Source organism: Diospyros lotus, chromosome 5, assembly GCF_014633365.1.
Source record: "Diospyros lotus cultivar Yz01 chromosome 5, ASM1463336v1, whole genome shotgun sequence".
NCBI lineage: Eukaryota > Viridiplantae > Streptophyta > Magnoliopsida > Ericales > Ebenaceae > Diospyros > Diospyros lotus.
The window spans coordinates 32,410,764-32,438,053 of record NC_068342.1 but is presented as its reverse complement, the minus strand read 5'-3'; the positions used below and the strand labels follow the sequence as shown (position 1 = coordinate 32,438,053).

The window sequence follows — 27,290 nt, the reverse complement described above, 5'->3', positions numbered from 1 at the left end:
GCATGATTGACTGCTTCTCTTCAGGATTCTTTTATATTAACACTGATTGCTTGTGTGTTCCAAAATAATCCAATGCGGGACAAAACTAAATATATTACATTGCCCCATCTGTTAGGACAGCTGAGTAGGAAGACCACCTCTGTGTTCACCCTGCGGCCTTTGTTTTTTCTTTTTTGCTGATAATTTGAGGCCAACTAGCTTATTGCAGAATTTGGAGGAATTGAAAATTATTGTATTTTAATTTTAAATGTATTTGATTAGCTTCTTACCTTGTGAGGTCCTCAGTTGATAGAGATTATTGTACCATTAGCTAAATCATTAGATTTAAACATAACAATCAATTACACTACTACCAAAACCCTAACATATATAGCATGAACTTAGCTGCACCACAAAACGAAGGGAAAAATGTTTTCAATACTTTTAAGGTTTAATGTAATTACAAATAATAATTTTAATATTTGAGAAAATACAACAAATAAATATATATTTTACTACCATATTGCAATTTCTCCTACCATCAATTAACCATAATTAAATATTTAAAATAATTAAAATGCCTCATAATTCAAAATGTAACATTTCTTCCTTTCTTATATATATATTGTTCTTCTCAAACCTTATATCTCACCGCTAAGAAAAAGATTAACTCTTCCTTCTCCATTCTAAGATGAATGGCTTAGCACCCCATTACTAAAGTGCTCTCATAATTTAGGATTTTAAAGTACTAATTTTTTGGGAGAAAAATGGTTAAATGAATAACCTATTGGTTTATTTAGAAATTCGGATGCTAGTGTAATTACCAAATTTTGTAAAACATTTGATGAACTAATTTTCAAAAAAAAATCCTTAAAAAAGAAATCAATAGACTATTATTCAAAATTTTAGTGTAATAGCTAGTGCGATTATTAATAAATTTTGATACTTGAGTGATTTGAGAAAATGATTCTTTTGGAAAATAAGTTTTAGAATTATTAAGTCTAAAGATAAATTTGATTGATAATCAAATAATAGTTCCCGTTACAAAATTGTGAGACTTGAAGATTTATTTGATTTAATGGTTAAATGGTAAGTTAAATTAGTATTTGATATAATAGCATATATATGGCAAAAAAAAAATATAAACATATCTATATATATATATATATAAGATATATAGAGGAAAAAAATAAAAAGATGTGCATACACAACATTAAATAAAAAGATAAAATAAGCAAAATTTTCAAATCCATTAGCCTCTCAATAGAAATATTAAGACAACAATTTGAGTATAAATAGAGGAAAAGAATTGTCTTTCACTCTAAGTGACTCAAGAAATACTGTGGAATTAAGGTGGAGGGAATAGAGAAGCAAAGGAAGATCTTAGCTAAAGAAGAAGGAAGAAATCTAGGGGCAAAATAAATCTTTTTCAAGCACATTATCAAGGTAAGTAGTATGAAAAAAAATTTCTCCCATTATTTGACATAATGATTTCACTTCATAAGTACTATGTTGAGTACCTTGTGAAAAATGTTAAAAATCGCCATACATATGCTTGTTAGGTTTTCTTTAGAAGATGTATGTTAATGTTGTTAATCTCAAGGGTACAATCTATGACTTTTGGTGGTAACAAAAAAGGACAAAAGTGTTTTAATCTTTCATGGGGTATTTTAGTAAATTAAAGTGCCTAAAATAAATTTTTTTTCCCAAAATTAACTAGTGTTTAGTCGACCAATGCCCTGGTTTGATCAACCAAAGATGTCCAGAATACTATACTCCTTGAAATGATGATTGATTTGGTTGACCGTAGTCAAAGATTAGTTGACCAAAGTTAAGTAATAAGCTATTTTTGTTTGGAAAAAAATTAAGTTTAATCGACCAAACTCCTTCAATTGATTTTAGGCACCCTTTTAAAAACTAATTTAGTTGACCAAAGTAGTGGGTTTAGTTGACCAAATATTCCTAAAATCAAAATCATTCATTTGGATAAAAAAATAAAAAAATGGATAACAAAAAAAAAATCATTCATTTTTCTCTTTGTATTAAATCAACAAAATAAATGGTATTAGTCAACCAAAAGGAGATAAGATGCATGTCGTATTTTTACACATCTAGTCTAGTTGACCAGATGCAAACCATAATCGACCAAATGATCCTAGTGTACTTTAGAACTCACTAACAAAGCCAGACTAGTTGACTTCAAGTACTCTTAAATCGACCAAATTATCACATAATGCCTTTTATTTTCTCTAAGAAAATGAATTTAATTGACCAAACTTGAGATTTGGTCGATCAAGTGTTGTCTACCTAAATGGTCTTTCTTCTAAAAACTTAGCTATTTTTAATTTGTTACTTATTAGTATTCTCAATCACCTTACTAATCTAAGGTATTTCTATCCAATTTTTCTTAAGGTCAAACATATTTCCTTTTTTGTAACACAAGATAAAAATTGATTTTTCTCTCTATCATTAATGCTTTTCAGTAAATAATGATGAGGTATCCTTTTTGTTCAAATTGTTGTTTATTTTCAAAAAACAACTCCTTTCCGTTATATAATGTTTCTTTGGGTCTTCCAAGTACCATATCTCTTATGATTAACTATCTTTTATCATGCAGTATTGTTTCTTTTATAACATACTATGTTCTTTTAAGTTGTTGTTTATATGTTGAACAATATGTATTTTTTTTTTCTCAAATAGATCTACATTTTTTGTTACTAATCTTGCCTATTTAATGTAGCAGGATCGTTTCTTACTTTAACTAATCCTTTTTTAATTATTTTTTGAATTAAAAAAAGAAGATATTCTCTTGCAGTTTGATACAACCTAGGAAGTTTTTCGTAGTTCAATCCAATAAGCTATGTTCTCCAATGGTTAGAACCAAAAAGAAAAGACTTTAAAAGTAGCTTGCCTACCAGGATATGGACTCACTTATTAACCTTTTTGTGACTTTAAAGTTGGAGTATTCTAGGCATTCAAGTGTAAAAGATTTGTGACAGTAAAATCCTTCATCTTTGTTTCAAATTAAAAGGGTTATAACTCACCTACATGTGAGGTGCTCACACTTTATGAGGGATTTAAATTTCTATAAGTGTGATCTTATTAGGAAGAGTATTTTATAATCGAGGTTTTAGCTCTTAGACAAAAACTAAAGTTATTTTTTTCAATTTAGTATGTAGAACCTTCAAATTCTTAAACTTGAAGAGAGAGACTCATAAAATTAAACCTCTATAAAAATATTGTATGTGTTGATTGTGCTTAATTGTTGAGATTATTGTAGCTATTTATTTATCACCAAATCAAACATTATAACTTGTTTTACAACCCAATAACATGGTAAAAATCATTTTAAACTTAAAAACCCAATTCACTCTATAACACCACACTTTCTCCAGCATGTTATAAATTAGGACAATACTGAAATAATATTTTTTTTTCTTGTACAAATTGATACATCATATCATTCCTCATCTCAAAATTTCGTCTTTCAAATGTTCAAATGTTAAGTAGCATAAACTTAAATATATTACTTCCAAGATCATAATTATAATTCATTTTGCACTTGCAAAGTGTCGTCACATGCTTCTTTCGTATCTGGTTTTGCTACAACAACATCTTGAACGTTTGAATATTCCAGGGGCAAAGCCTAAGTTAGATGATAAATCATCTAAATGAGAGTACAAAATCATATATTTTCGTGCATGTATGTAAGATGTAAAATGTCCTCATCATTTTCGATTTGAGTCTACCGCACCCAACTGTTGTTCCTCATTGTTACAGCCTTCTTCCCGGGCCGAGGTGTATGGGTGCACCCTTGATAGAGCAGCAACGCCAGTCCATAATCTCAAACCCTTATGCGATGCATGATCAATAATATCATTGTGACTGTATGCACATTTCGTCATCAATACATGTAAATGAAATCTACATGATGCATAGCATATCAAGGCATGTCAACATGATGAAATCGTTTACCAAACCAGGTTTTAGGACAAAACACTCGCAATCAATTTTTGGGTGAGAACCCTCATATAACTAGGTTGTTAAATCAAGTCTTTGGTATAAAACTACTCACGTTTAGATAAAATTTGGTTTTCTCGAAATACGTGCTTCAATCGTGTCCTAATGCGTCAAGTTGAATACTCTCCCTTGGATTCTGGGATTCCCCATTGGCCCTTGAAGCTATCTTATCTGCTTCGGCTTCGGGCAGTCTCTCGAATAATGCCCCACCTGATTGCAGTTGTAGCAGACGGTTCCCTTCTTCGGGCAATTTTGGTTGAGATGACCTGCTTCTCCACAGTTGTAGCAAACGTTCATCCCTTGCCTACAGGGTCTTTCAGGGTGATGTTTCCCTCATTTCAAACAGGGTTTGCTAAGCTTAAATTGAACCCCTTTTGGGATCCAACCTCTTTCCCGCACTTGGCCTAGAGTTCGAAACTTGTTGGCTAGCTCCCTAGATAGAATCGATCTGGTCCCAATTTGCCTCAGAAACCATTGCTTGCCGCACCACCTCAGCATAGGACTCCACAATTATATTACCGAGGGTCTTCTAGATCCTTAGCTTTAGTCCCCCCAGAAACTTCTGAGCTTTGATTCTCTCGTCCGCCTCATATATCGACATGTACTTAATTAGATGAGTGAAAGCGTCATTGTATTGAGCCACCATCATACCTTCAGATTGCTTTAATTCCATGAACTCCCTTTCATTCGCCATCCTCAAGTTAAGAGGAAAGTATTTCTCATCGAACAACTTCTTGAATCTCTCCCAACTAACGTACGGTGGTCCCACTCGAGCTTGGGTGGTTATCGCTCTCTTCGTTCCCTTCCACCATCTGTCTGCTTCTCCTTGCAACATGAAAGTTGCACAGTTGACCTTCTCATCCTCACTAGAGTGGAGATGATCAAGCAATTTCTCAGTTTGCTCGATCCAGAATTTTCCCTCACTAGGATCAGCTCCTAGTTTTCCTTGGAAGACTGGTGGGTTCTGTCGGAGATAAAGATCTAACATGCAAGAGGAACGACCTCTTTGGGTTTGCATTCCTTGCATAACCCATGCCATGCTTCCCATAATCCTTTCAATTTGTTCCAAAAGACCGACATTCGTCCTTCCCTCTTCCTGACTTAAGCTGCTTCCAGGAAAGTTATTAGCTCGCCCTTCCATATTGCTTTGCTGGGGGTTTGGCGTCGTAGGTTCCGTCGTGTAGGTTCGACGAGTGTGCACCATTTGAAAGCATGGTTCTAATTAGATGCTAAAAATTTAACATCCACTACTAAATTTAAATAACTCATCATAAATCCGAATAGTGATGCAAGTTTCTTATAGATTCACAAAACACTATGATTTACATCACTACATTGACACAACATCTAATAGAAACTTAATAAATCCTACTACATGACTTTTCTTCTAAGGCATTGCGGACCTCCAAACCCATGCATTTGCCTCATCTTCAGACTCATAAGTAGGTCCTTCGAGGTCATTCCGAGTCTCTGTTAGGTCCTCCTCTTCGTAAGAATTGATGTATTCTAATTCAAGAGGATCGTTCTCAATTTCCATTTTTGCCAAAATCTCTTCTCCTGCTTCATCTTCGCTCGAGTCTTCTTTTTCCTCCTCTATTGGATCTTCTTCATCTGGCTCTTCATACAGCTCGCCCATCAGATGACGAAGTCTTTCACAAAAATAGAAAAATAAAACGAAGTCTTCATCTTGCTGAATCCACTTAGCAAGGGTCTTCACTTCTCCTTCTAGGACACCGACCATAAAATTTATCTGGAAAGAAACTAAGGCTGGATTTTGACGATAACTGGGCGGGACATCTTCAATAATGTCTTCCATCTTAGCTACAAACCCATAGACATCTTTCTCAGGATCTGGCTCCCTAGCGTTAATCCGATTGGCCCAGTGGTCGACTAGCACCTGCTCATGAAAGTTCTCGGCCATCCTGACATTTATCCTAAAATTCATTAGCAATCCTATGTGTAGAAACCTCAAATCTCTAAATTCTAATTTCCTCAAGCCATTGCTAAGTTTTCTATGTAGTTCGCTCTGATACCAATTGTAACACCCCACTTTCTCGGGCATGTTATAAATTAGGACAATACTAAAATAATATTTTCTTTTCTTGAACTAATTGATACATCATATCATTCCTCATCTCAAAATTTCCATCCATCTCAGAAGAGAAACATCAAAACATTAAATGCGGAAGCTATGAATCGAACCTAACATTATAATAACCATGGTTCAGACAATACATCAACGTCTTTCAAATGTTAAGTAGCCAAAAACTTAAATACATTACTTCAAACATCATAATTATAATTCATCTTGCACTTGCAAAGTGCTGTCACATGCTTCTTCCGTATCTGGTTCTGCTACAACAACATCTGGAACGTTTGAATATTCTAGGGGCAAAGCCCAAGTTAGATGATGAATCATCTAAATGAGTACAAAATCATATATTTTCGTGCATGTATGTAAGATGCAAAATGTCCTCATCATTTTCGATTTTAGTAGACCGCACCCAACTGCTACTCCTTATTTTTACAACTCCCTTCTCGAGTTGAGGTGTATGGGTGCACCCTTGGTAGAGCAGCGGCGCTAATCCATAATCCAAAACCCTTATGCGATGCATGATAAATAATATCATCGTGACTGTATGCACATTTCGTCATCAATACATGTAAATGAAATCTACATGATGCATAGCATATCAAGGCATGTCAACATGATAAAATCGTTTACCAAACTAGGTTTTAGGACAAAACACTCGCAATCAATTTTGGGGTGAGAACCCTCACATAACTAGGTTGTTGAATCAAATCTTTGGTATAAAACTACTCACCTTCAGATAAAATTTACTTTCCTCGAAATACGTGCTTCACCTCGATTTGCATGCCAAGCTTCGAAACTCGCACCAACACCCAAACTTAAGCCCTAAGGTAGCCTAAACACTATATTAAATCAATAAATATCATCACCAATTTTTCTCATATTTTCTTCACATTTTCCTTTAATTTCTCTCTAATTTTCCTTACTAAAATTCTAAAATAAATATATACATCCAATTTTTCCAAATATTTTTGCATCACAAATCCTAAAATATTTTTCTAAACATTTCAAAAAAAAATTGAAAAAAACCTGATGCGCACGCACTCTCACGTGCCTGGCACATCAATTGCGAGTGGGAGAGGTGCATGAAGGCCACGCTCTAGTCGTCTTCTCCAGCGACGGCACACCAATGATGCTGGATTCTCGACCTGAGATGATCTCCTCCTTCAGTCGATCACCTTGGTACCTCTAGTGGCTTGAAACGATGCTCAGAAGGGCCTCAACCGAAGCCTCGAACTCTCGGCCGACACCACCGCCTCGCTTTCCGGCAAATGCTTAAAACGCCACCAAACGCACACCAAAACCCTCCATTTTTTCCAGAAAAGATCCTTACCCCCCTAGAGTAAAATCCCTTTATTACTTGCTCTCGATTCGACCTCTAACTCAATCAATTTTAAGCTTCAATTTGGCAAAACTCTCGGCCATTAAACCTTTATTTATAAGTCTAATCGGACCTCGAAACGCTCATAGCCGCCTTCACCGAGGTCTTAAACATCTCAAACACCCCTTGGGAGACCCAAAAGCATCTGACCACCTCCTCAATGGCCCATTTACAGGTGCTGCGAACTGGCCACGCCTTGCCAATTTTTTTTGAAATTCAGCCACCCACGTGCTCGTTGCAGGCCTTTGGTTGATGCTCGAGCTTCTCTAACCAACTTTCTAGGAATTCTCATGGTTAAAGACGTCGAATGATGGCTGGCCAAAACTACTATCAGACATGGTGAATTCCATTTTCCTGATATTACACTTTAGCCCCTTTCATTTACACCTTTTCACTTTTAGTCCTTCACACAAGCCCCTGAAGTTTCCATTGCTTCCGATGGGACCCCCAAAATCTGGAATTTACATTTACACCCTGAGGATTCGGAAATAACAACGTTTAGACCTCTCTCGGGTAATTTTGGGAAACTACGCTTAGGCCTGGCTGCATTATTTTTATTGAAATCTTCTCGTTCTCACCCAAAAACACTGAAGGGTTGCTCTACCTGATAATTTGAGGCCTCTTAAGGGTTTTGTCAACTTTTCAAAGGTTTCCTCTAATGATTCAGTTTTATCAGCCTTATCCGAAGCTGTATAGAAGACTGCCTCAGATCCATTTCTTTTTGCGCAAAAATTCATATCTCGAATTACTTAATGCTGACGTGATCTTCTTTTTTATTGCTCGGGTTTTAGGGTACTCCCTTCGATTGACTCGGCTAAATAATAGTAAAAATCAAACCTTAATTTAACCATTCTAATACCACGTTTCACGAAACATTTCTTGCATTTATTTATTTCAAAAACGGGGTTTTACACTCACCCTTCCCTCCTCCCATCTTGGGTTATTTTTCTAGGCAACATATGTATCTGTTTCAATGCATTTGAAGTTGTTGAATATGCAATACAAGTCAAATTGTTTATGCATTGCTTGATAAATGTATCACTTACCCCAAATATATTTTTCTTCTATAAAATATATATGTATGTAGATGTGGGAGTGGATCTTCTTATGACAAAAGAGAACATTGTTGAATGAAGGAATATGCAATACATGTTGAAATGTTTATGTATTGTTTGATAAATGTATAACTTACCCCAAATGTATTTTTCTTTTATTAAATGTACATATATGTAAATGTGGGAGTGGTTCTTCCAATAACTAGGGGAAGATTGTTGAATGAAGGAATATGGTTTTTAAATATGAGGTATGGATGAACATTTTAATTGGTTTTGGTCACATATTAGAAGTCTATGTTCTTGTTAGCTTTCAAAATATATAGGTTTCATTTTTGGTAGGGTTATGTATGGAAATGAATCTCTATATTGTAATATATAGATCATTGAAAGGTTGAGATGTAAAGTATATTTTTTATGAATGTTTGAAATGAGAAATTGACACATGCTTACTATTTTGACTTAAAATGGAGTTTCTAATGTATGGTTATGTCTTTAATTATACATTTTTTTTTCTAGAAATTAGGATGTGTTATCAAACTTTTGGCATAAGAATAATTGAGAAATGATTTTTTTTTACATTTAGTCGTGAATTTTCTCATGAAAGATGTCCAAATGGTTTGAAACATAAACTATGTTTTGATGATTTTCTAACAACGATAGACAATTTATTAGATTATAAAAAAAAATTCAAAAAATGAATAAGGAAGTCTAATTTCTATAAAACTTGGTTTCACATCCAATCGATTTTTCTAGAAAAAGATATATCCAATTTGATAATAACTACGTAGTGTAATCAATCGGTAAAACCAGCTACCTTAGAATCAAATTCATGAAGTTCAAATCTCAATAAAATTAAATAATTTTTGGATATATTACAGTCCATCAAGGTGAAAATTTAATTAGTCAAATACCTAAGATATAAAGATGTGTCACATTAGGAGTGGAACTCTAATAGTCAACTTCATATAACTTTTCAAAAGCTTAAATTATGTCTTGAAATTATTGTTGTTGTAATACAATAATTGAAATTTGTTTGTTTTGGAAAAGCTTAACAGAAAGTTAACATGGCCAAGTGGAAGAATAAGGTTGGCTTAGAAGAGGTCATTCGGAGAGGGTCCTACAGAAGGGTGGCTCTGAAAGGGTGTTTGGGTGTCTAAAACTGCAGAAGGGTCTTTCAAGGGAATTGCAAAAAGGTCTTTCGGAGATGTCTTCAGGAGAACTTCAGGTCTTTTGATTTGCAAGATAGAAGATAGTCAGAAGGCATGTGGAGATTTTTCTAGCATGGGCCCCTTGATGCCTAAGTCAAATATAGTTATAGTGTGGAAGTGGTTATGTAGATGTACTGCAATGTGGATGGTGCCTTCAGAAAAGTATGGACTCTTCAAAAGAGGTATGCGCGGAAGAGTCAGGGAAAGTCTTTAGATCTAGTAGAAGGATCCGAAAAGTGGAGGGTCAAGGAGTATTTATACCCCTCGAAAGACTGAGACATGTGGCACACATGCACAACAACACACGACATGACTCTTAAGGTAAGGTTGTCCATTCATCACTGGGTTAGGCTTCAAGAAGACCAAGACTTCGGGGAAGCTAATTCCCAAAACGTCTTTGGAAAACTAGTTGGGTCTTTAGGGAAACTAGTCCCCAAAGAGTCTTTCAAAAGACTCTGTAAGCCTTCATGGAAGTTAGTCTTTAGAAGAGTACTCAGGTCTTTTGGGAATAAGGCCCCCAAAGACCCTTAGGGGAGAGGGCATTCTCCCAGGCTTGAACTGACTTTTACAAGAGAACTCTCTTGGAGACCTTTTGGAAAAAACCTAACGAAGCGCATGTTACAGCAGAAATTGATATTTTTACACAAAGTCATATGAGTACTCTAGTTTTTGTTAAATTCTCAATAAATTTTGACAATGGTTTAGATATTTAAATATTTGACTTTTATAAGATGTCGAGTAATAACCATATTAAAAAAAAAAAAAAAAACTTTGTTACTATCATAAATCTAAGAATAAGATAAAGGTAACTCAAAAAGAGTATAAAATAGTAATATTAGTGAGATTTAATCTAAAAACGTGCATTAAAACTTCCATTATCATCTTTAATCTTAATTTTAGAATAAATAATTATATTTTTAAATAAATTAAGGGCAAGTCTCTCTAATGGTCATTGGATTAACTTAACTGAAAAAAATGTGTGAAAGGATTTACTAAAGGAGGAAAGAGAAGAATTAAAACAATAAAAATTAAATTAATTATTTTATTACAAGAAGAGCTGAGTGTTACATTGCATCTCCTCGCATATTACCTAACCACTTTGTGACACTTAGCTATAAAACCACTATTAGAAGTTTAAACCAACAAATGTTTACTTCACTCAGTGTGATCATTTTGTTCTCTCTTTATTGATTTTTTTACTTTTTGACAAGTTTTTAACTTAGGTATTGAAAAGTCTTTTCACAAATGTCATTAGACAATCCTAACAATCTATAACACAAATGTGAGGGAGAGATTTTTTGAATGGTTGAGATGGGTTTTGAGTTAGTGAATGGTTGGGATTAATTTCACTTCCAGCCCAATATCAAAGGCATCTTTCTCTCTCACAACCCACCCACCCACCGACCCTCTCAGTCACTGTCTCTCTCTCTCCCTCTCTCTCTCTCACAGACCCACCCACTCCCTCACTCAGTGTCTCTCTCTTTCTTTCTCTCACCTACCCACGCCATCGTCGCCCCTTCCTCCGCCGTTAACTGCACCCCCTATTGGTCCAGCCCCATTGTCATCGTCGCCCCCTTCCGTCGTTTCGGCCCAGCCCCAACCTCACATACGCATATACACACAGGCATATATATATATACACACATACGCATATACGCATACATATCATACATATATATATATGCGTCTTCCTCTTGGCTGTTGGTGGTAGTCTGCTCACAACAAAAAATCTATTAATTAGTGACAGAAATTTTCCGTCACTATTTAGAGAAGGATTTGTGACGGAAATTTCGTTGCCAAATTTTTAATTTTATTTTATATTTAGCGACGGAATATTCCATCACTAAATTTTTTAATATTTTTTATTAAATTGTTAAATTTAGCGACGGGATTACCCGTCGCTAAATAATTAAATAAAATAAAATAAAATTTATTTAGTGACGGGTAACTCGTCACTAACTAATTTTAAAAATAAAAAATAAAATAAAATTTATTTAGCAATAATTAAAAAAATTAAAAAATAAAATGAAATTTATTTAGTGATAGAAAACCCGTCACTAAATAATTTAAAAAATAAAAAATAAAATAAAATTATTTAGTGACGAAATAATTAAACAAAATAAAAAATAAAATAAAATTTATTTTATGATAATTAAAAAAATTAAAAAATAAAATAAAATTTATTTAGCGACAGGCAAACCCGTCACTAAATAATTTAAAAAATAAAAAAATTATTTAGCGACGACATTACCCGTCGCTAAATAATTAAAAAATAAAAAATAAAATAAAATTTATTTAGCGACAGGTAAACCCGTCACTAAATAATTTAAAAAAAAATTATTTAGCGATGGCATTACTTGTCACTAAATAATTAAAAAAATAAAATAAAATTATTTAGCGACAAGTAAACCCATCGCTAAATAATTTAAAAAATAAAAATAAAATAAAATTACTTAGCGATGGTTTGACCCATAGCTAAATAATTAAAAAAATAAAAAATAAAATAAAATTTATTTAGCGACGAGTAACCCATCACTAAATAATTTAAAAAATAAAAATAAAATAAAATTATTTATCAACGGGATTACCCATCGCTAAATAATTAAACAAATTAAAAAATAAAATAAAATTTATTTAGCGACTGGATTACCCATCGCTAAATAATTAAACAAAATAAAAATAAAGTAAAATTTATTTACAATAATTAAAAAATTTAAAAATAAAATTGATTTAGCAACGGATAAACCCGTCACTAAATAATTTAAAAAAATAAAAATAAATTAAAATTATTTAGTGACGATTTGACTCGTCACTAAATAATTAAAAAAATAAAAAATAAAATAAAATATATTTAGTGACGAGTAAACCCGTCACTAAATAATTTAAAAAATAAAAATAAAATAAAATTATTTATCAACGAATTACTTGTCACTAAATATTTAAAAAAATACAAAATAAAATGAAATTATTTAGCGACCGGAAAATCCCGTCGCTAAATAATTAAGCTAAATAATTAAAAAATAAAAAATAAAATAAAATTTATTTAGCGACAAGTTAAGCCATTGCTAAATAATTTAAAAAATAAAAATAAAATAATATTTATTTAGTGATGGATATTTCATCACTAAATAATTAAAAAAATAAAATTAAAATTAAATTCATTATTCTGTTGCTAAATAATTAAAAAAATTAAATAAAATTAAGAATGTTTAGCCTTGAAATATTTCGTCATTAAATAATTAAAAATTTTAAATTATTTATGAAATTTTAAAATTAAATTATTTAAACAAATATATGTATAACTTCTATAATACACAAAAACATCTCGAGAGTGTCGTTTGGATCATCACTCCACTCTTAAGGATAGACTTAAAGATCAAAACAAATTAACAACAATATTTAATTGAAAAGGGTTAAAACTATGTTAACTTTATGAAATGATATAAGGCCATAACTTTACTCTCCACACTCCATTTTTACATATACTACAAGGCTACAAATTATTTAGAGACAAACATTTTTTTAGCTAAAAAATAAAAAATTAAATAAAATTGAAATTTTTATTAAATTTTTTACTGAATATATATAAATCTTTCCACCAAGTTAATTGTGTATTGAATATATGGGCAGCCCGCAACATAAATAAAATTTTCACAATATTATTTATGTAAACTGAGGTCATTCTTTAATCAAAACATGATTATGTGACAAAAATATTATAAATAATTGAATACAAGTTTTCATATAATAATTTTTTATTGAATGATTTTATGGTCCAAATGAAACCATGCATCATATAGAAAATTTAAAAAACTCATCTGTTGAGGTATCATTAATTTTCTCGATAATAAATTAATATTTGAGAATACCTATTTAATTATTTGAAACCAACTAGGCATGTTTCTTAATTAAGTTTTTTGATTTCACTTCATTTTCTTTTCTTCAATGCATTTGATAAATCAATAGATACTGGTGATTAAAAGACTAAAATGTGATATTACATATGACATTTTTTTAATTTGATATGAACATAAATGCTACGCAAACAATAAACGTTACAATAATTTTATAAATAGAGATTCAATATAAGAAATCCATCACAAACATTTAGATAATATCATTATCTCAAAATAATTTTGTTATTATTTTAAAATTTAATGAGATTGCAGAGATCAGTGGGATCATTTACGTCCTAGAGGAAAAATATATATACACATATGAAAAAAATATTAAATTAATATATTAATCAATGATCATATGGACAAATGCATCCAAAAGGATATAATATTACTTAAAAGAATTTTGATATATGCTCTCTATACAAATCAAGAAGCACTTCTCAAAAAATATATAGAAATTCCTAGAAGAAATTTCTTTTATCGTTGGAATTGATGCACCAAGTTTTTTGAGTAATACCCATATTAAGATTATTTTTGTTTGTAATATATTATAATTCTATATGTATGAATCAATCGACCAAAATTTACGAAGAACCTCAATATTAGCACAACCAGTGATCGAACATTTGACAATACTTGACATGTCGTACCAAGTAAAAATGAAATTAAAAATCTAACAATTAATATCAAGTGTCTTCAACATTTATAGTGTAAATTAAAAAACATAAATAAAGGGGAATAAAGATTCAACGAAATAATCTTGATCAACGAGAAGTATAATTTTTAATTCTATATTTAATTTATTTGTGTATTTATATTTTATAATTTTTATATTTATATTTTATAAATAAAATATTTATTTTTATTAGTATTTATATTATTTATATTGTTTTATATTTTAATTTTTAAAAATAAAATATTATATTTTAATATTTTAAAATTAAATGTTAAAATAAATAATATTTACTTTTTATTATTTAATTTTATAATACAATATTTTATATTATATTATAAAATATTATATTTCAATATATATTTTATTATTTATTTATATTTTTTAATTTATTTTAAATCCCCTCACGTGTCCCCCTTCCCCTCCCCCTCCCCCCACGTATCCTTCTCCCCTCTAGAGAAATTGAAATCCCCCTCCCCCCACCCAATTATTTTAATTTCCCTCCCACCTCCCCCTATTTAAATAGGATAATGCTACACGGACGAATGCACTAACGCATGGGTTGATAAACCGAAGTTAAATTACAAGATAACCCTCCATCCAAATTTACAATTTTACCCTCCAAAAAATTGGACGCCCTTACTCTGTCTCGCTTGATCTCTCTCTCAATCTCTCTCTCTAATTTAGGGTTTAGGTCGCACTATTCGCTCTCGCTCACTCTCTCTTACCGACTGAAACCCTATTGCTCTCGCTCGCTCTCTCTTATCATCTAAAACCCCATTACTATCGCTCGATCTCTTATTGTCTGAAACCCCATTGCTATCGTTGGATCTTTTATCGTCTGAAACCCCATTGCTGCCAGCGACGAGTTCTCTTATTGCTATCGGCGACGAGCTCTCTCTCTCTCTCTCTCTCTGTATTTTTTAATCAATCGCATCTCCTCCTACCGTTGGTAAGAAAGAAAGATTTTTTAACCAACTCAAAGCAAGAACCTACGAAGGAAACCAATAATGAGTGACATAGGTATGTTTGATTTTTTTATTAGATTCTAATATGAAGGAAACCAACAATAATATATGTAACATTATATTCTGATATGATGTTTTTTTTTTTTTTTTTTTTTTGAAGAAGAAGGAAATCATATTGTGCTTGCAGAATCATTCGAAGATAATGAGGAAAATTTCGTTAATAATGAAGAAATTACCAAAGATAATGAGTGTCCTGCATCAGAAGAAGATAGTGATCTTGTCCCTAAGGTTGGAATGAAATTCAATGAGGAGAAAGACGTTTTTGAATTTTACAAAAAATATGCTTACCATGTGGGTTTTTCTGTTAAAAGAAGGAGTTCGAGCAAGGGTGATGACGGTGTTCTAATGTATGTGGGATATGCATGTAGCCGAGAAGACAAAAGAAATATTAAAGCTAACACCTCTCTGAATCCTCAACCAACTGTTCAGTTAGGGTGTAAAGCTAGGATAACAGCATGTTCAGACATTTTAGGAACATGGCGAATAACCATTGTCCATCTTGAGCATAACCATAAAACAAGTCCAACCAAATCTAGGTTATATCGATGCAACAGACAATTAAGTGAACATGTGAAGCGATAACTTGAAGTTAATGATATAGCTAGAATTCCATTACATAAAAGTTATAACTCACCTGTTGTTGAAGCTAGTGGATATGAGAACCTGACATTTGTGGAAAAGGATTGTAGAAATTACATTGATCAGGTGAGGAGGTTAAGACTTGGGGAAGGAGATGCTACTGCTATTCAAGCTTATTTTTCGAAGATGCAAGCCTTTTATCTGGGTTTTTACTTTAGTGTGGATTTGGATGAAGATGGCAAATTGAAGAACGTCTTTTGGGACGATAATAGGTGTAGACAAGCATTTAAGGAATTTGGCAACGTTATCACATTTGACACCACATACTTGACCAATAGGTACAACATGCTGTTTGCTCCATTCGTTGGTGTAAATCACCATGGACAGTCGACATTGCTTGGATGTGGTATTATTTCCAACGAGGACACTGGGACTTTTGTATGGTTGTTTAAGACATGGCTTGAGTGTATGGAGGATCAAGGGCCTGCAGGAATAATCACTGATCAAGATAGGGCCATGCAAAATGCTAGTCTTCCCTAACACAAAGCATAGATGGTGTTTGTGGCATATATTAAAGAAGTTACCTGAAAAATTTGGTAACCATAGTTGTAAGGCATATATTCTTTCAGGCGTACATGAGGTGGTGTATGAATCACAGAGTTCTGAAGAATTCGAGAAGGCCTGGAATTCAATGATTGAGAAATATGCACTGCATGACAATGATTGGTTGTCTGGACTTTACAAAGAAAGAGGTCGATGGGTCCCATGTTTCGTGAAAACTAGTTTTTGGGCAAGGATGTTAACAACGCAGCGGGGTGAGGGTATGAACGCATTTTTTGATGGATTTGTACACTCAAAAACCTCATTGAAGCAATTTGTTGAACAATATGAGCGGGCAATGAGGTGTAAAGTTGAAAAGGAGTTTCAGGCCGACGTAAGGTCTTTTTCTTAGATGGTCCCATGTGTATCGAGGTTCGCCATTGAGAAACAATTTCAAGAAGTGTACACAATCATGAAATTGAAGGAGTTTCAAGAAGAGTTAACTGGGAAGATTTATTGCTCAATTGTGTATACCGAAGAGGGACCGCTTGGTACGAGGTGCGAAAAGATATCATAATTGATGAAAGGGTGAAGGAAAAAAAAAATCGATTTTTTTTTAGAAAGATAGCTGTGATATTGTTTGCAGCTGTCACATGTTCGAGTTTGAGGGAATAATTTGTAGACATGCTGGCACAATATTGATCCAAAATGGTATCAGATCAATTCCTGAGAGATATATCTTACGGCGATGGAGGAGAGATGTCAGTAGATCCTACATGAGGGTGAAGATCAATTACAATGGTTGGATTAGTACGCCTAGCCAGTTAAGATACGATCAACTGTGCAATGCATTTGCCAAGGTAGCAGACGACGAAGAGTGAACCCGAGCAACTATGGAGAGGATCCAATCTCAATTGAATGCATTGAGCATATCCAATACAAATCCAAGCTATGGTAGTAATATATATGCTCAACACAGTGTGCAAGAACAAGTTCGTAGTTGTGGAGAGACAGGAACAGCTTCAACCATGCAAATAATGGATCCGATATGCTCCCAGAGAAAGGGAGCCCCTAAGAAACTTCGCAAGAAGGGCCCATTGGAAACACGTACAAAGAAAGCTAAGGTATGTGTTTTATGTATTTTTTATTGCTTCAAAGCAAGATGTTGTGCTTGAATTCCCAATTGTAATGACAATTATTTTTGTTTGATGTCTAGGTGGGATCCTCAAAATCAAACAAAAGGCAATGCCCCAATTCAAAACATTGTCGAAGATGCTCAAGTATTCAATCAAGCTTTTTCACAAGATGCACAATATCAGGCGCTTCCACCAATCTCTCACTCACAACAATTGATGGTAAGTAGTGTATAAAATTTGGGTAAAAAAATTATCGCATTGTCGTTTGGGTTGATATGCATACATCTTTTTACAGTTTCTTGGAATGCTACTCACAGAGTGCCTATGGTGCCTACCTCTCGTACAAGTAATCCTTGTATGCCAATGTACCCCATCTACAGCCCGATGACAATCCACCAGAAATTTGAGATCATTGTATGTCCCTAAAACTATTTTGAGATGATTGATTTTTGTTTTTCTCTCATTTTTTTTTATAGCAATAACCATCTCCAAGCCTATATTAGGACCCTTATTATGGGGATGCAATATAGCAAAAATCATAAAATACACACTTGGTATGCTGAACCCATTCTTTCAAGGATTACGATCTTGTAAAATGTTAGCTTGATGTAGAATGTGATCCAAACGTTTGAAGGTGTTGAATTGTATCTTAATTATATCATTGTTGTACAATTTTGGTTCACTTTTAATTTCTTTTATTATTAGGCTTACATTGAAGTTGCTGAACTAATGCTTAAGAAGTTGTCTATTCTCACCCACTGCAACACTGGCAGGTATCCCTTTCTTGCTTCTTTGAGCAGATATTATGACTAGTGTCCCAAATGCCTCATACTAAGATATTATTGACAATTTTGTTGGAGATAATAATGCCTCATACTTGAAATAATATATTGTCGCATGATGGTCCTATAAACTTACAAAAGAATATAATTTTTTTTAAAGAAAACATTCAATTTAATTGTAGTATGATATATTAAGCTAGCCTTTTATCTATCAGATGTCAATTATGTCTTGTAATGCATGATAGTGAGTACGGCTAAAGCTTCTTTGATCGATCTTGCCTTGCCTTGGTTTTGTGTTTGAGATGGTCGATATGTGGCCGCAAAGTTTTGAGAAGGCAAGCTAGGGGCCAAAGCCACCGGCAATGAAGGAAGAAAGAGGCCGGCATTGGAAAACAGAGCAAGGGGCTGAATCGAAGCACGCATGGGCTGCGTCTCATGCATGCCCAACGCATGAGAGAGAGAGAGAGAGAGAGAGAGAGAGAGAGAGAGAGAGAGAGCTGGAGAGAGGGCTTCCCATGCTGGGTGTCGAACGCACTGAAGAAGACGGAGGAAGGAACCCTTTAGAATCCAATGGCTAAAGTCCACACTGCTGTGATTTGCAGGGAGAATTGAAAAAATTGCATTTCAGAGGAGGAGATTGACAGGAGTTTGTTTTGTTTTCGGAGGAGGAGAATCCATAAAGAGATAGAAAGGGAGGGGGAGAGAGAGGAGTTTGTTTTGTTTTCATAATTCCAATCAAGTCCTTCCCCAGTCTTCCTCTCCAATCCGTAAGTTCCCTGTATCATTACTCCTTTTGATGTTTGTTGGGTTTTCTTTTGCTTTTTTTTTTATTGGAAAAATAAAATTGGTGGAGATGTTTATAACTTCTTCAAACATTTCTTCGAACAGATCTAATCTAATTATTGTTGTTGAAACCCTTCAGATTAAATTTTTTCTATTTCAAAAAAAGTACCGATTTTGATTGATGAGATATTGAAAAAAGTTGATATGTTTTAATTTGATAGAAAATTGATATGTATAATCTAACGGTGTAAGTTTATTAAATATTTGATTTAATAAGTTTATTAAGATGTTTAACCATAGATTTAGCTATAATATTTGTAATTTTTAAAATAAAAAATACTAATAGTGTAAGTTTTAATTTTTTTAAATATTTGATTCAATAAAAAAATATCAACAGTCTAATCTATCACATTTTGGCTTCAAAATTTATCTTTAGGTGTTGAATTTTTTATACTTATTTGTTAATCTATCCTATTGAATTACTTAAAAAAATATGAAATTGGTTCATTTATTCGTAATATAAAAATTAAAAAATTCTCAACCACGCATAGTCAAAGAATCCAAGGTTCGGGAACACAAGGGTTCCTGACCACTCACAATCAGGAACCCAAGGTTCTTTAACCCCATACTGAGGTTCCCCCGTTGATGGCCGCAACCATTGCAGCCGACGGTGGCTAGCATGGCTTCAACTATTTTACTCCAAAATGTTTTAAAATTTTTACTTTTTTTAAATTTAATTTTTTTAAAAATTAATATACAAGGTCGGTAGCTCTTTTTCAATTTATTTCAATTTTTATTTTTTTAAAAAATTTAATGTATAATGTATAAGAATTTAACTTTAGAATTTGGCATACATGATTCAATTTCAAAAGAAATAAAAATATCTTTTTTAAATCATTAATGATCAAATGTTATTTTTAGTGTAAAATTTTATTCAAATAATGATATTAAAATAGGAAACTTAATTCGAAATTTAATATTTTTATCTTTAGGCATTGAATCTTTGATATTTTTAATTTTTTAAAATTTAATTTATAAAGCATTTAATACTTAATTTTTAAATATTTTAAATATCAACAGTGTAAATTTTTGAAATTTTTTGAAATATCATGTAAGTTTTAATACTTAAGTTTTGAAAATTTTTAAATAGACAAATACCAACAGTGTAAGCTTTAATATATAAGAATTTGATATTAATGACTCAATTTCAAAAGAAATAAAAATCTATTTTTTAAATTGTTGATGATCAAATGCTGTATTATATAGATTTAGTAAATTTTTTTTATATTATAAAACGTTAACAAGTATACAATAATTTTAATTTATGTTTTTTATTCAGTGTTTACAATTTTTTTTTAGTTGCTTTTATATTTTTATTTGCAATATTAGTGAACATTATAAATCTTATATGTTTATTTTTTATTTGAGTTTTGTAGAGCATTTAATACAAGCAAAATTATTACAAGTTTTTCATAAATTTCAACATAATATATCGTGTATTTTAATTTTAATATTATTTACATAGTGTTTTTAGGCATGTTTATATTCATTTTTTGATGATTTTGTAGTTAAAAACTATATACATTGTCTTTAGATACGTGATATAAGCGAGTTTAGGCTTTCAGTTTAGTACGTGTCCGAGTTCAATGCTTGATTATTTCGCATTCAAATTTAATGTTCGATTTTTTTAGTTTCACTGTGCCTTCAGGCACGGATTATTCGTAGTTATTTTAAAAAGAGCAAATGTCACCTCAACAAGAGAGATATATTCAGACGCCAGATCGGTTCTTACTTTGGTGTATAAGTAATTAAATTATATTTGGTGTGATTTTTATCCCCATTAGTAACATTCAAATTTTGTAATTGTTTTTATTAATAGTTTTTATTTATTTTGTGTTTTTCTAATTTTTCATAAAAAATATAAAATATTTTTTTATACGTAAATGATAGTGTGGTTGTTGCGATAAGTTAGTGAAGGGCCAAAAAGGGCAAAGGACCAAAATTCGGCTTTGGTCATTTTATTTGTAATAATATCCCAATTCATCTTTTCACTTAGAATAAAATTTTAATATCCCATTTCATGTTTTAGAATAAAATTTTAAAATCTTTCACTTGCCCATGTCCCAAAAATATAAAATTTCATAAAAAATAAAAAATTAAATTTAATAAAATTATTTAAATTAACTAAAATGTAGTTAATTAATTAATTATTTTAAATTTTGAAAACGATTCAGGAACCATTCAGATGGGGCAAAGGTCCTCTTGCCAAACACCATATGGGTACCAAACTGAAAGGCTTTGAACAAGCCCTTCTTCTCTCTTAGTGAGAATGAAATTAAGCTTCTGTTTCCAAGGATTTCGGTTTCACAGAGTTTTGCAGCTTGCAGATGCGTCCATCTACTTGGATCTGTGAGTTGGAAACCTTTCAATGAAATATCTAATGGAAAGCACACCAAGTCAACATAACATTAATGTACTTACCGAAGAAAACCATAACATCAACACCCAGTTTTCTATTGTAATTTATATGCGAGGGCAGGGCCTCTTTGGCATTGGTACTCTTAAACAGCAAATAGCTTCTCTACTTTCAACTCTTATTTTTCTATAGGCGGAAACGCAAGATATGAGTAACCACAAGCAAACGCAAAGCATAACTGTGCATTAACTGGCAGATTATAAATTGAAACTGGCATTGTTGGGAGCTCACCCAGAAAGGGAAAGCCCCTCCAAAAATAGGCGTATGCCGCTATCTGCAGCGAGCACACGGTGTTCTTTGGTAAAAGGCTAAAGAATAGTTCGCTCTGTGCTCACCCTGCGGCTGCATGCCTTACCATCTCTCTTTAGCTTCACTTTAAAGCAGCTCCTTTGGCGTGGCCGTTCCCAAATTGCTTGATGTGGGAGTGAACACCCTCCGATGCATGAACCATATTAGATTGACTCTCTGTATGCTCAACTGAGCAGGGAGACACCTGTTTCTTCATCTTTCCTGTCATTCAAATTCATAAAAGCACACAATTTTTAATAAAGTTCAATGGTTCTCAAATCTCAAGTAATAGCCAAACCTCATGTTGCTGTTTGCGGGAGAAACTTGGCAAGCTCCTTAGGGAAGGATAATAAACTTTAACCGGGGGAATTGTGAAAAAAGAAATATGTGAGATGGATGGTGTTGGGAAGAGACTAAGCTCAACCCTTTAGAAATAAACAGACCAATTTCATACACAAATCATTTGATAGAAACAACCAAACTCATACACAGAAAAGTAAAGCAGAACAAAACAAAGAACATAAGTGATTTTACTGTGGTTCACCCATTAAAGAGGGCTACGTCCACGTTGAGCTCCGGCAAAGAGAGCTCACTGCACTATCGGAAGAAAATCTGATTATAGCCTTAGTTTACACAAAAATCACTCTCTAATCTCACTATACAAATCGACCCTCAAGTTAAATCAGCCCCATAACCACAAGCTACAAATTAGAGGCTTACACCCTAGAGAGAAAAATATGCGTATCAACTATATAGAAAGAATGAAAATCAGAGAATGATCGAACAAATCCTAAATGAAGCAGATAAACGGAGGTTGTGCGCTGCACATCTCGAGACGACTGTAGATGATATAAAGAGGACACCAGCGGTGCAGATTGCATCGTATAAAGGCACAACAAGTAGCATCGACGATCGGGGAAGAGGCAGGCTAAAAGACAAAATGAAGCACGCCGAGTGAAATGGGGTTTCCGTTTTGGCCATCCGCTCAAGGGCCCAAAATGCTGCCATTTTGGGCAGCCTTGAGGGTTGCCCAGAGACTCTCCTGCCCCCTTCCATAAACGGTGCCGTTTGACGCTTCACATAAATACAACAGATGGTACACATGCCAGCATAAACATCGCTGATCTTTGAGCTGCAGCTCTGTCAAGAGCACCAGAAAACCATGACTTAACATAAGTCTCCGACATCCTTCCGGTGTCCTGAAAAATTACTGAAACCACAGATGTCATGCTTCGATACAGTGAGATGTATTGCCTTAGATGTCCAACTAACAAGGACCCATAATTTGCTTTCACACCTTGTACTTTGAAACAAAAGGAAAAGACAAGTAGAAGTTGATTATTTGTTTTGCTTTTTTATGTTGGTGCATTTTTTATGCATTTCAATAGTAAAACAAGAGATTGAAACTTTCTCATGGTTTGACAGAGAAATGACTTAATTGCACTCAGGAGCCACTGGATCTTGAAAATAAATCCAATGAACTCCACCACAGGAGTCATTTGCATATTGCAAAGGCAGCGCATTTGGTCTTTGTAGTCTATTAAGATACTGCCTGACGATTTAATTTTACTTATAGGTACTGAGATCCAAGGTAATAACAAATAAAAAAAATAAACCAATCAAGGAAATAGAAAGGAGGGTAATAGCTGAATATTTTTAATTTTGAACCAAACTTGGAATGCTCTGCTATATCGTCAATCTTTGAAAAGGAAGTGAAGCTATTGGGATTTGAACCCACGCTAGGTGTGGTAAAGGCATTGGCACCACTGCTCAATTCTTACATATTTTCATGGCTATTAAATGAATTACTCTGTTGAATGATTAAATTATATTTATTTCATAATGGAATTTAACTGGTGAACCTCGAATTGGTACCTTCAACAGTTTTACATATGCTCCACACCTGATAACTATATATGATGTTGAAAAATACCGTGGACGGGTGACAGGAGCAAATTACCAAACAGCCATCAGGAAATTCTTTTGAATTGTAATAGCAAGAAAAGTTTGTAGCATTACCTGAACAGGTTCAAGGTACCCTTCATAGTTGGCAAAACAATTTGCTAAAGGTGGCAAAAGTTGAAGAACACAGGCATTAGATAATGCATTCCAAGCTGCAAGTCAGGCATTAGATAAATTGCAACTTGTCTGCCATAAACCAAATCGCCATAAGATACCCAGCAAACTGCTTGACGAGATTTTCTGTAAGAGTGGATAAACTCTCCTATATCTCTGATTGAAACCTCAGGAAATCAATGCTGTATTTTTCTCTAGTTTCTGCTGAGAATTTCTCATTGCCATCCAAAATGAGTTCTTTGCTTTACTTAACCATAATTCATCAAGACGCTTCCCATAAACCACCTTGCAAAGTCTCATACATATCCCTACTCTTCTCCTATTCAAGCACATCCATACCAACAAGTAAGTTTACAGATAAAAAATGCAATTTCCATGTTAATATGTTGTACACTACAAATAGGGATTGGATCCAAGTCAAAAACAGATGAAGTCGTTACTTCAATACATAAAAGAATGAAAAGCCCATCTTTAACAACCATAAGAAGATCTGTGATATCAAGCCCCATGATTTATTAGCATGTTTGCATGCATTGATGGCTGAGATTGGAGTGAGATAGCAATGCATGGCAAAGGGCAGTCTCTGCTGGAGAGCCCATTCTACTGCCAAATAACTGCACTAATCCGTGACAGCGAAAACCAGAAGCCATTGATGTTTCATGTTTGCCTTGCTCTCTCAAATCATACAGATACTCAACAAAAGAGCCAGCTTGCGTAGGATCATTTCCATGTTCTGTAGCATTTGCCCTTGAGAAGCTTAAAAATCCATTCATAACAATTTCAAGGCCAATCTTAGGGACAAACTTTGGCAGCCAAGGCACATGACCACCTCTCCCGTGGCAGAATAATCTGTGGGCAAAGTCTGTTTTGACAAGTTCCCAACAAAATATAACTATACTGGAATGTATCTGTCTTCATGTTTGCCTGAAAATTCAAATGATTTCCACTAGATTGAATAAAAAATGAATTCCCCATGCGATAAAATTTTTATCAACAAAGCTGCTACTTCAGCTACAATGTATGATGCACTGCATGTCTAATAAACAAATGTCTATTGCCTGTGTGACATACTCTGTTATGTAAAGTATGCTATTCAACTTGCAAGCATTGCACATCAACATTTGAAATGCAAAAATATTTTATCTAGACTTCAGAATACAAGGCAATAAAGTATTTTGAGTTTGAAAGGTCGGAAGCACGAAATGCTATACTAATTTCCCTTCACCACAAAAGAAGAAGATTATTGTATCAAAACATAGAAAGACAACATTCTCTGAATAGCAGTAGTTCAGAACACTTATAGAACCAGGCAGATAAAAGAGACAATTTTTTTACTTGAGTGCCTGAAGGTACAAACTTTCAACCAAACACAAGATTCAACAGACACTGCTACATTCTTAAGGACAAATTATGAAAGACAAGGTTATATACCCTTGAAAATACAGCAAAGCAACGAATTTTGAAATCGAACCTCCTCTGACTCGACTCGGCACAGCAACTCTGCGGTGATCTGTGGCTTTCATCTCTACTGGTTGGTGGCGCTTTACCTCCGCATATAAACAATTTGACGATATAAGCATGGACGAATTCAAAAGGGTCCGTTCTACTACAATTGAAGGGCGATGGATGGAAGAATTCACGGACAGGGAGAGAGTTAGTTGAGTTCGTCCCACATCGGTATAGTAGGGAGCTAGGGTGGGATGGAATATGTATATAAACCGATGAAACCCGAAAGAGCAACATACTTACCTGGACGGGGTCGATGGGCGATCCAGAAGGTCCATGGCCTAGGTTGACGACCTCCATTGCACTGAGGAGGGGCGTCCGCCTAAGGTCGGCCCAAGTGGTCGAGCCTACGTCATAATTTGTGGTAGAGGGGGCCTGCGTTCGCGCGGCCCCTGCCTATTTCACAGTTGTAACAACTTCGCTGAAGATGTAGTTTTTAGGATTTCCTCGGATTCATTGAAGCTCTCAGAATTTGTGGTTCCTCTGAAGGATTAAATTTTTGTGCTGCTAAAAAGGCTCTTGTGGGGTAGAGAGAGGGCATGCTGTCACCATACGGGAGATTTTAACGAGTTGGGGTTTCAGATATTATGAAAATGGGCGAATGTAGGGTGCATGCATAGTGGCGTTTAAGCAATCTTGATCCGTCTCAAGGCCGTTGCTTTCTGTGACCATTAATTTGATCTGCAACTGCTATTTGTCCTCGATCTTGTAAATCCCCTTACAAAAAAAAAAAAAGAGACTCGATCTTGTAAATCCCCACTGGAAATCTGTGTTAGTTCCTTCCTTTCACCTCCCTTTTCTTGTTCTCTGTGCAGATGTGAGATTCATTTGGTAAATCCCCACTGCAAATTTGAGTTAAATTGTGTACGAATCGACATATGTTACGTCAACGTCATTTTAAATTATGGTATTTGAGATAATGTCTTATTTCAATTTTTTTAATCCAAATTTAAGATGAAATTGAAATTAAAATTTAAAGTTTCAAATAATTATAATTAAATAATAATTTTAAATTCCATAGTTTTCTTTTTTATCAATGAGAGATTATCTCATTGAGGGAGAAATGATTCTATTGTTCTTATGCGCCCACCAATTATCATGTGCCATGTGTATCTTTAGAAGCCAAACGTTTCTTATCAAGTGTTTGTACTAGAGATTAGATTTTCAAAACTTATCTTTGGAGAGACTAATCCTATTTGACTTGGATCCATCGCGGACCTAAAGGATCTAGATTGACTTAGCCTGTTCTTGTAGACCCAATCAATTGATAATCTCTTTAATATCTTAAAAATCTCACCAACTACTCAAGAATATCAATCCAGTGATCAAATTATACTTCGCATGTCACTGCACGTAATCTATAAATAAGAATAAACTCCTAATGGTATGAACATTAACAAAAGCATACTTTATATTAGCCTATTTTCTCCTTATTAATTTAAGTGTCTGCTATGCCTAAATAAATGAGCCCAAGCATGACAAAGCAAGCTCGTAACACATTGGGTCAACCCATCTTAGGATTAATTGGAAATAGGCTAAGGCCGAGTGGGCTGTGAAAGGCTAAGGCCAAGAGGGGTCGCAAAAGGTTAAGGACACGCGTATGGGAGAACTCACACATTGTCTAGGAGAATAACCGTTGTTTGAGAGAAGACTTTGAAGTTGTTCGGGAAAAGATGGTCCGAGAGAGTCTTTGTTATTCGGGATAGTTGATGTGTTCTCGAGAGAAGCTTCTACAAGACAAAATGCATTCAAAAGGCACGTGGGGATTTGTCCCACATGGGTCCTCCGA

The 27,290-nt window shown here is 33.7% G+C and overlaps 1 protein-coding gene, 1 long non-coding RNA gene and 2 other non-coding genes across 9 annotated transcripts; 2 read left to right on the top strand and 2 right to left on the bottom strand.

Annotated features, from left to right (window-relative positions):
* Window positions 1-15,317: 15,317 nt before the first annotated feature.
* Window positions 15,318-17,940, top strand: LOC127802220 (protein FAR1-RELATED SEQUENCE 5-like). The gene is made up of 6 exons (XM_052337931.1): window positions 15,318-15,330; window positions 15,436-15,682; window positions 15,959-16,443; window positions 16,544-16,853; window positions 17,671-17,809; window positions 17,908-17,940. The coding sequence occupies exons 1-6, from the start codon at window positions 15,318-15,320 to the stop codon at window positions 17,938-17,940; spliced, it is 1,227 nt and encodes a 408-aa protein (XP_052193891.1).
* A 3,782-nt stretch (window positions 17,941-21,722) lies between these two features.
* On the bottom strand, window positions 21,723-26,353 carry LOC127801034 (uncharacterized). Of its 6 annotated transcripts, XR_008022930.1 has the most exons (5): window positions 25,745-26,353; window positions 25,467-25,601; window positions 23,939-24,919; window positions 22,218-23,129; window positions 21,726-22,141 (listed from the first exon to the last, which is right to left on the bottom strand). It is a non-coding gene; the product is annotated as an uncharacterized LOC127801034 (long non-coding RNA). The 6 variants fall into 6 exon arrangements; XR_008022932.1 differs by having other exon boundaries at window positions 21,723-23,129; window positions 25,427-25,601; XR_008022933.1 differs by having other exon boundaries at window positions 21,724-23,129; window positions 25,427-25,542.
* Window positions 21,857-21,975, bottom strand: LOC127802961 (U5 spliceosomal RNA). Its single transcript, XR_008023408.1, has one exon. It is a non-coding gene; the product is annotated as a U5 spliceosomal RNA (small nuclear RNA).
* Window positions 25,737-25,896, top strand: LOC127802939 (U1 spliceosomal RNA). Its single transcript, XR_008023388.1, has one exon. It is a non-coding gene; the product is annotated as a U1 spliceosomal RNA (small nuclear RNA).
* Window positions 26,354-27,290: the final 937 nt, after the last annotated feature.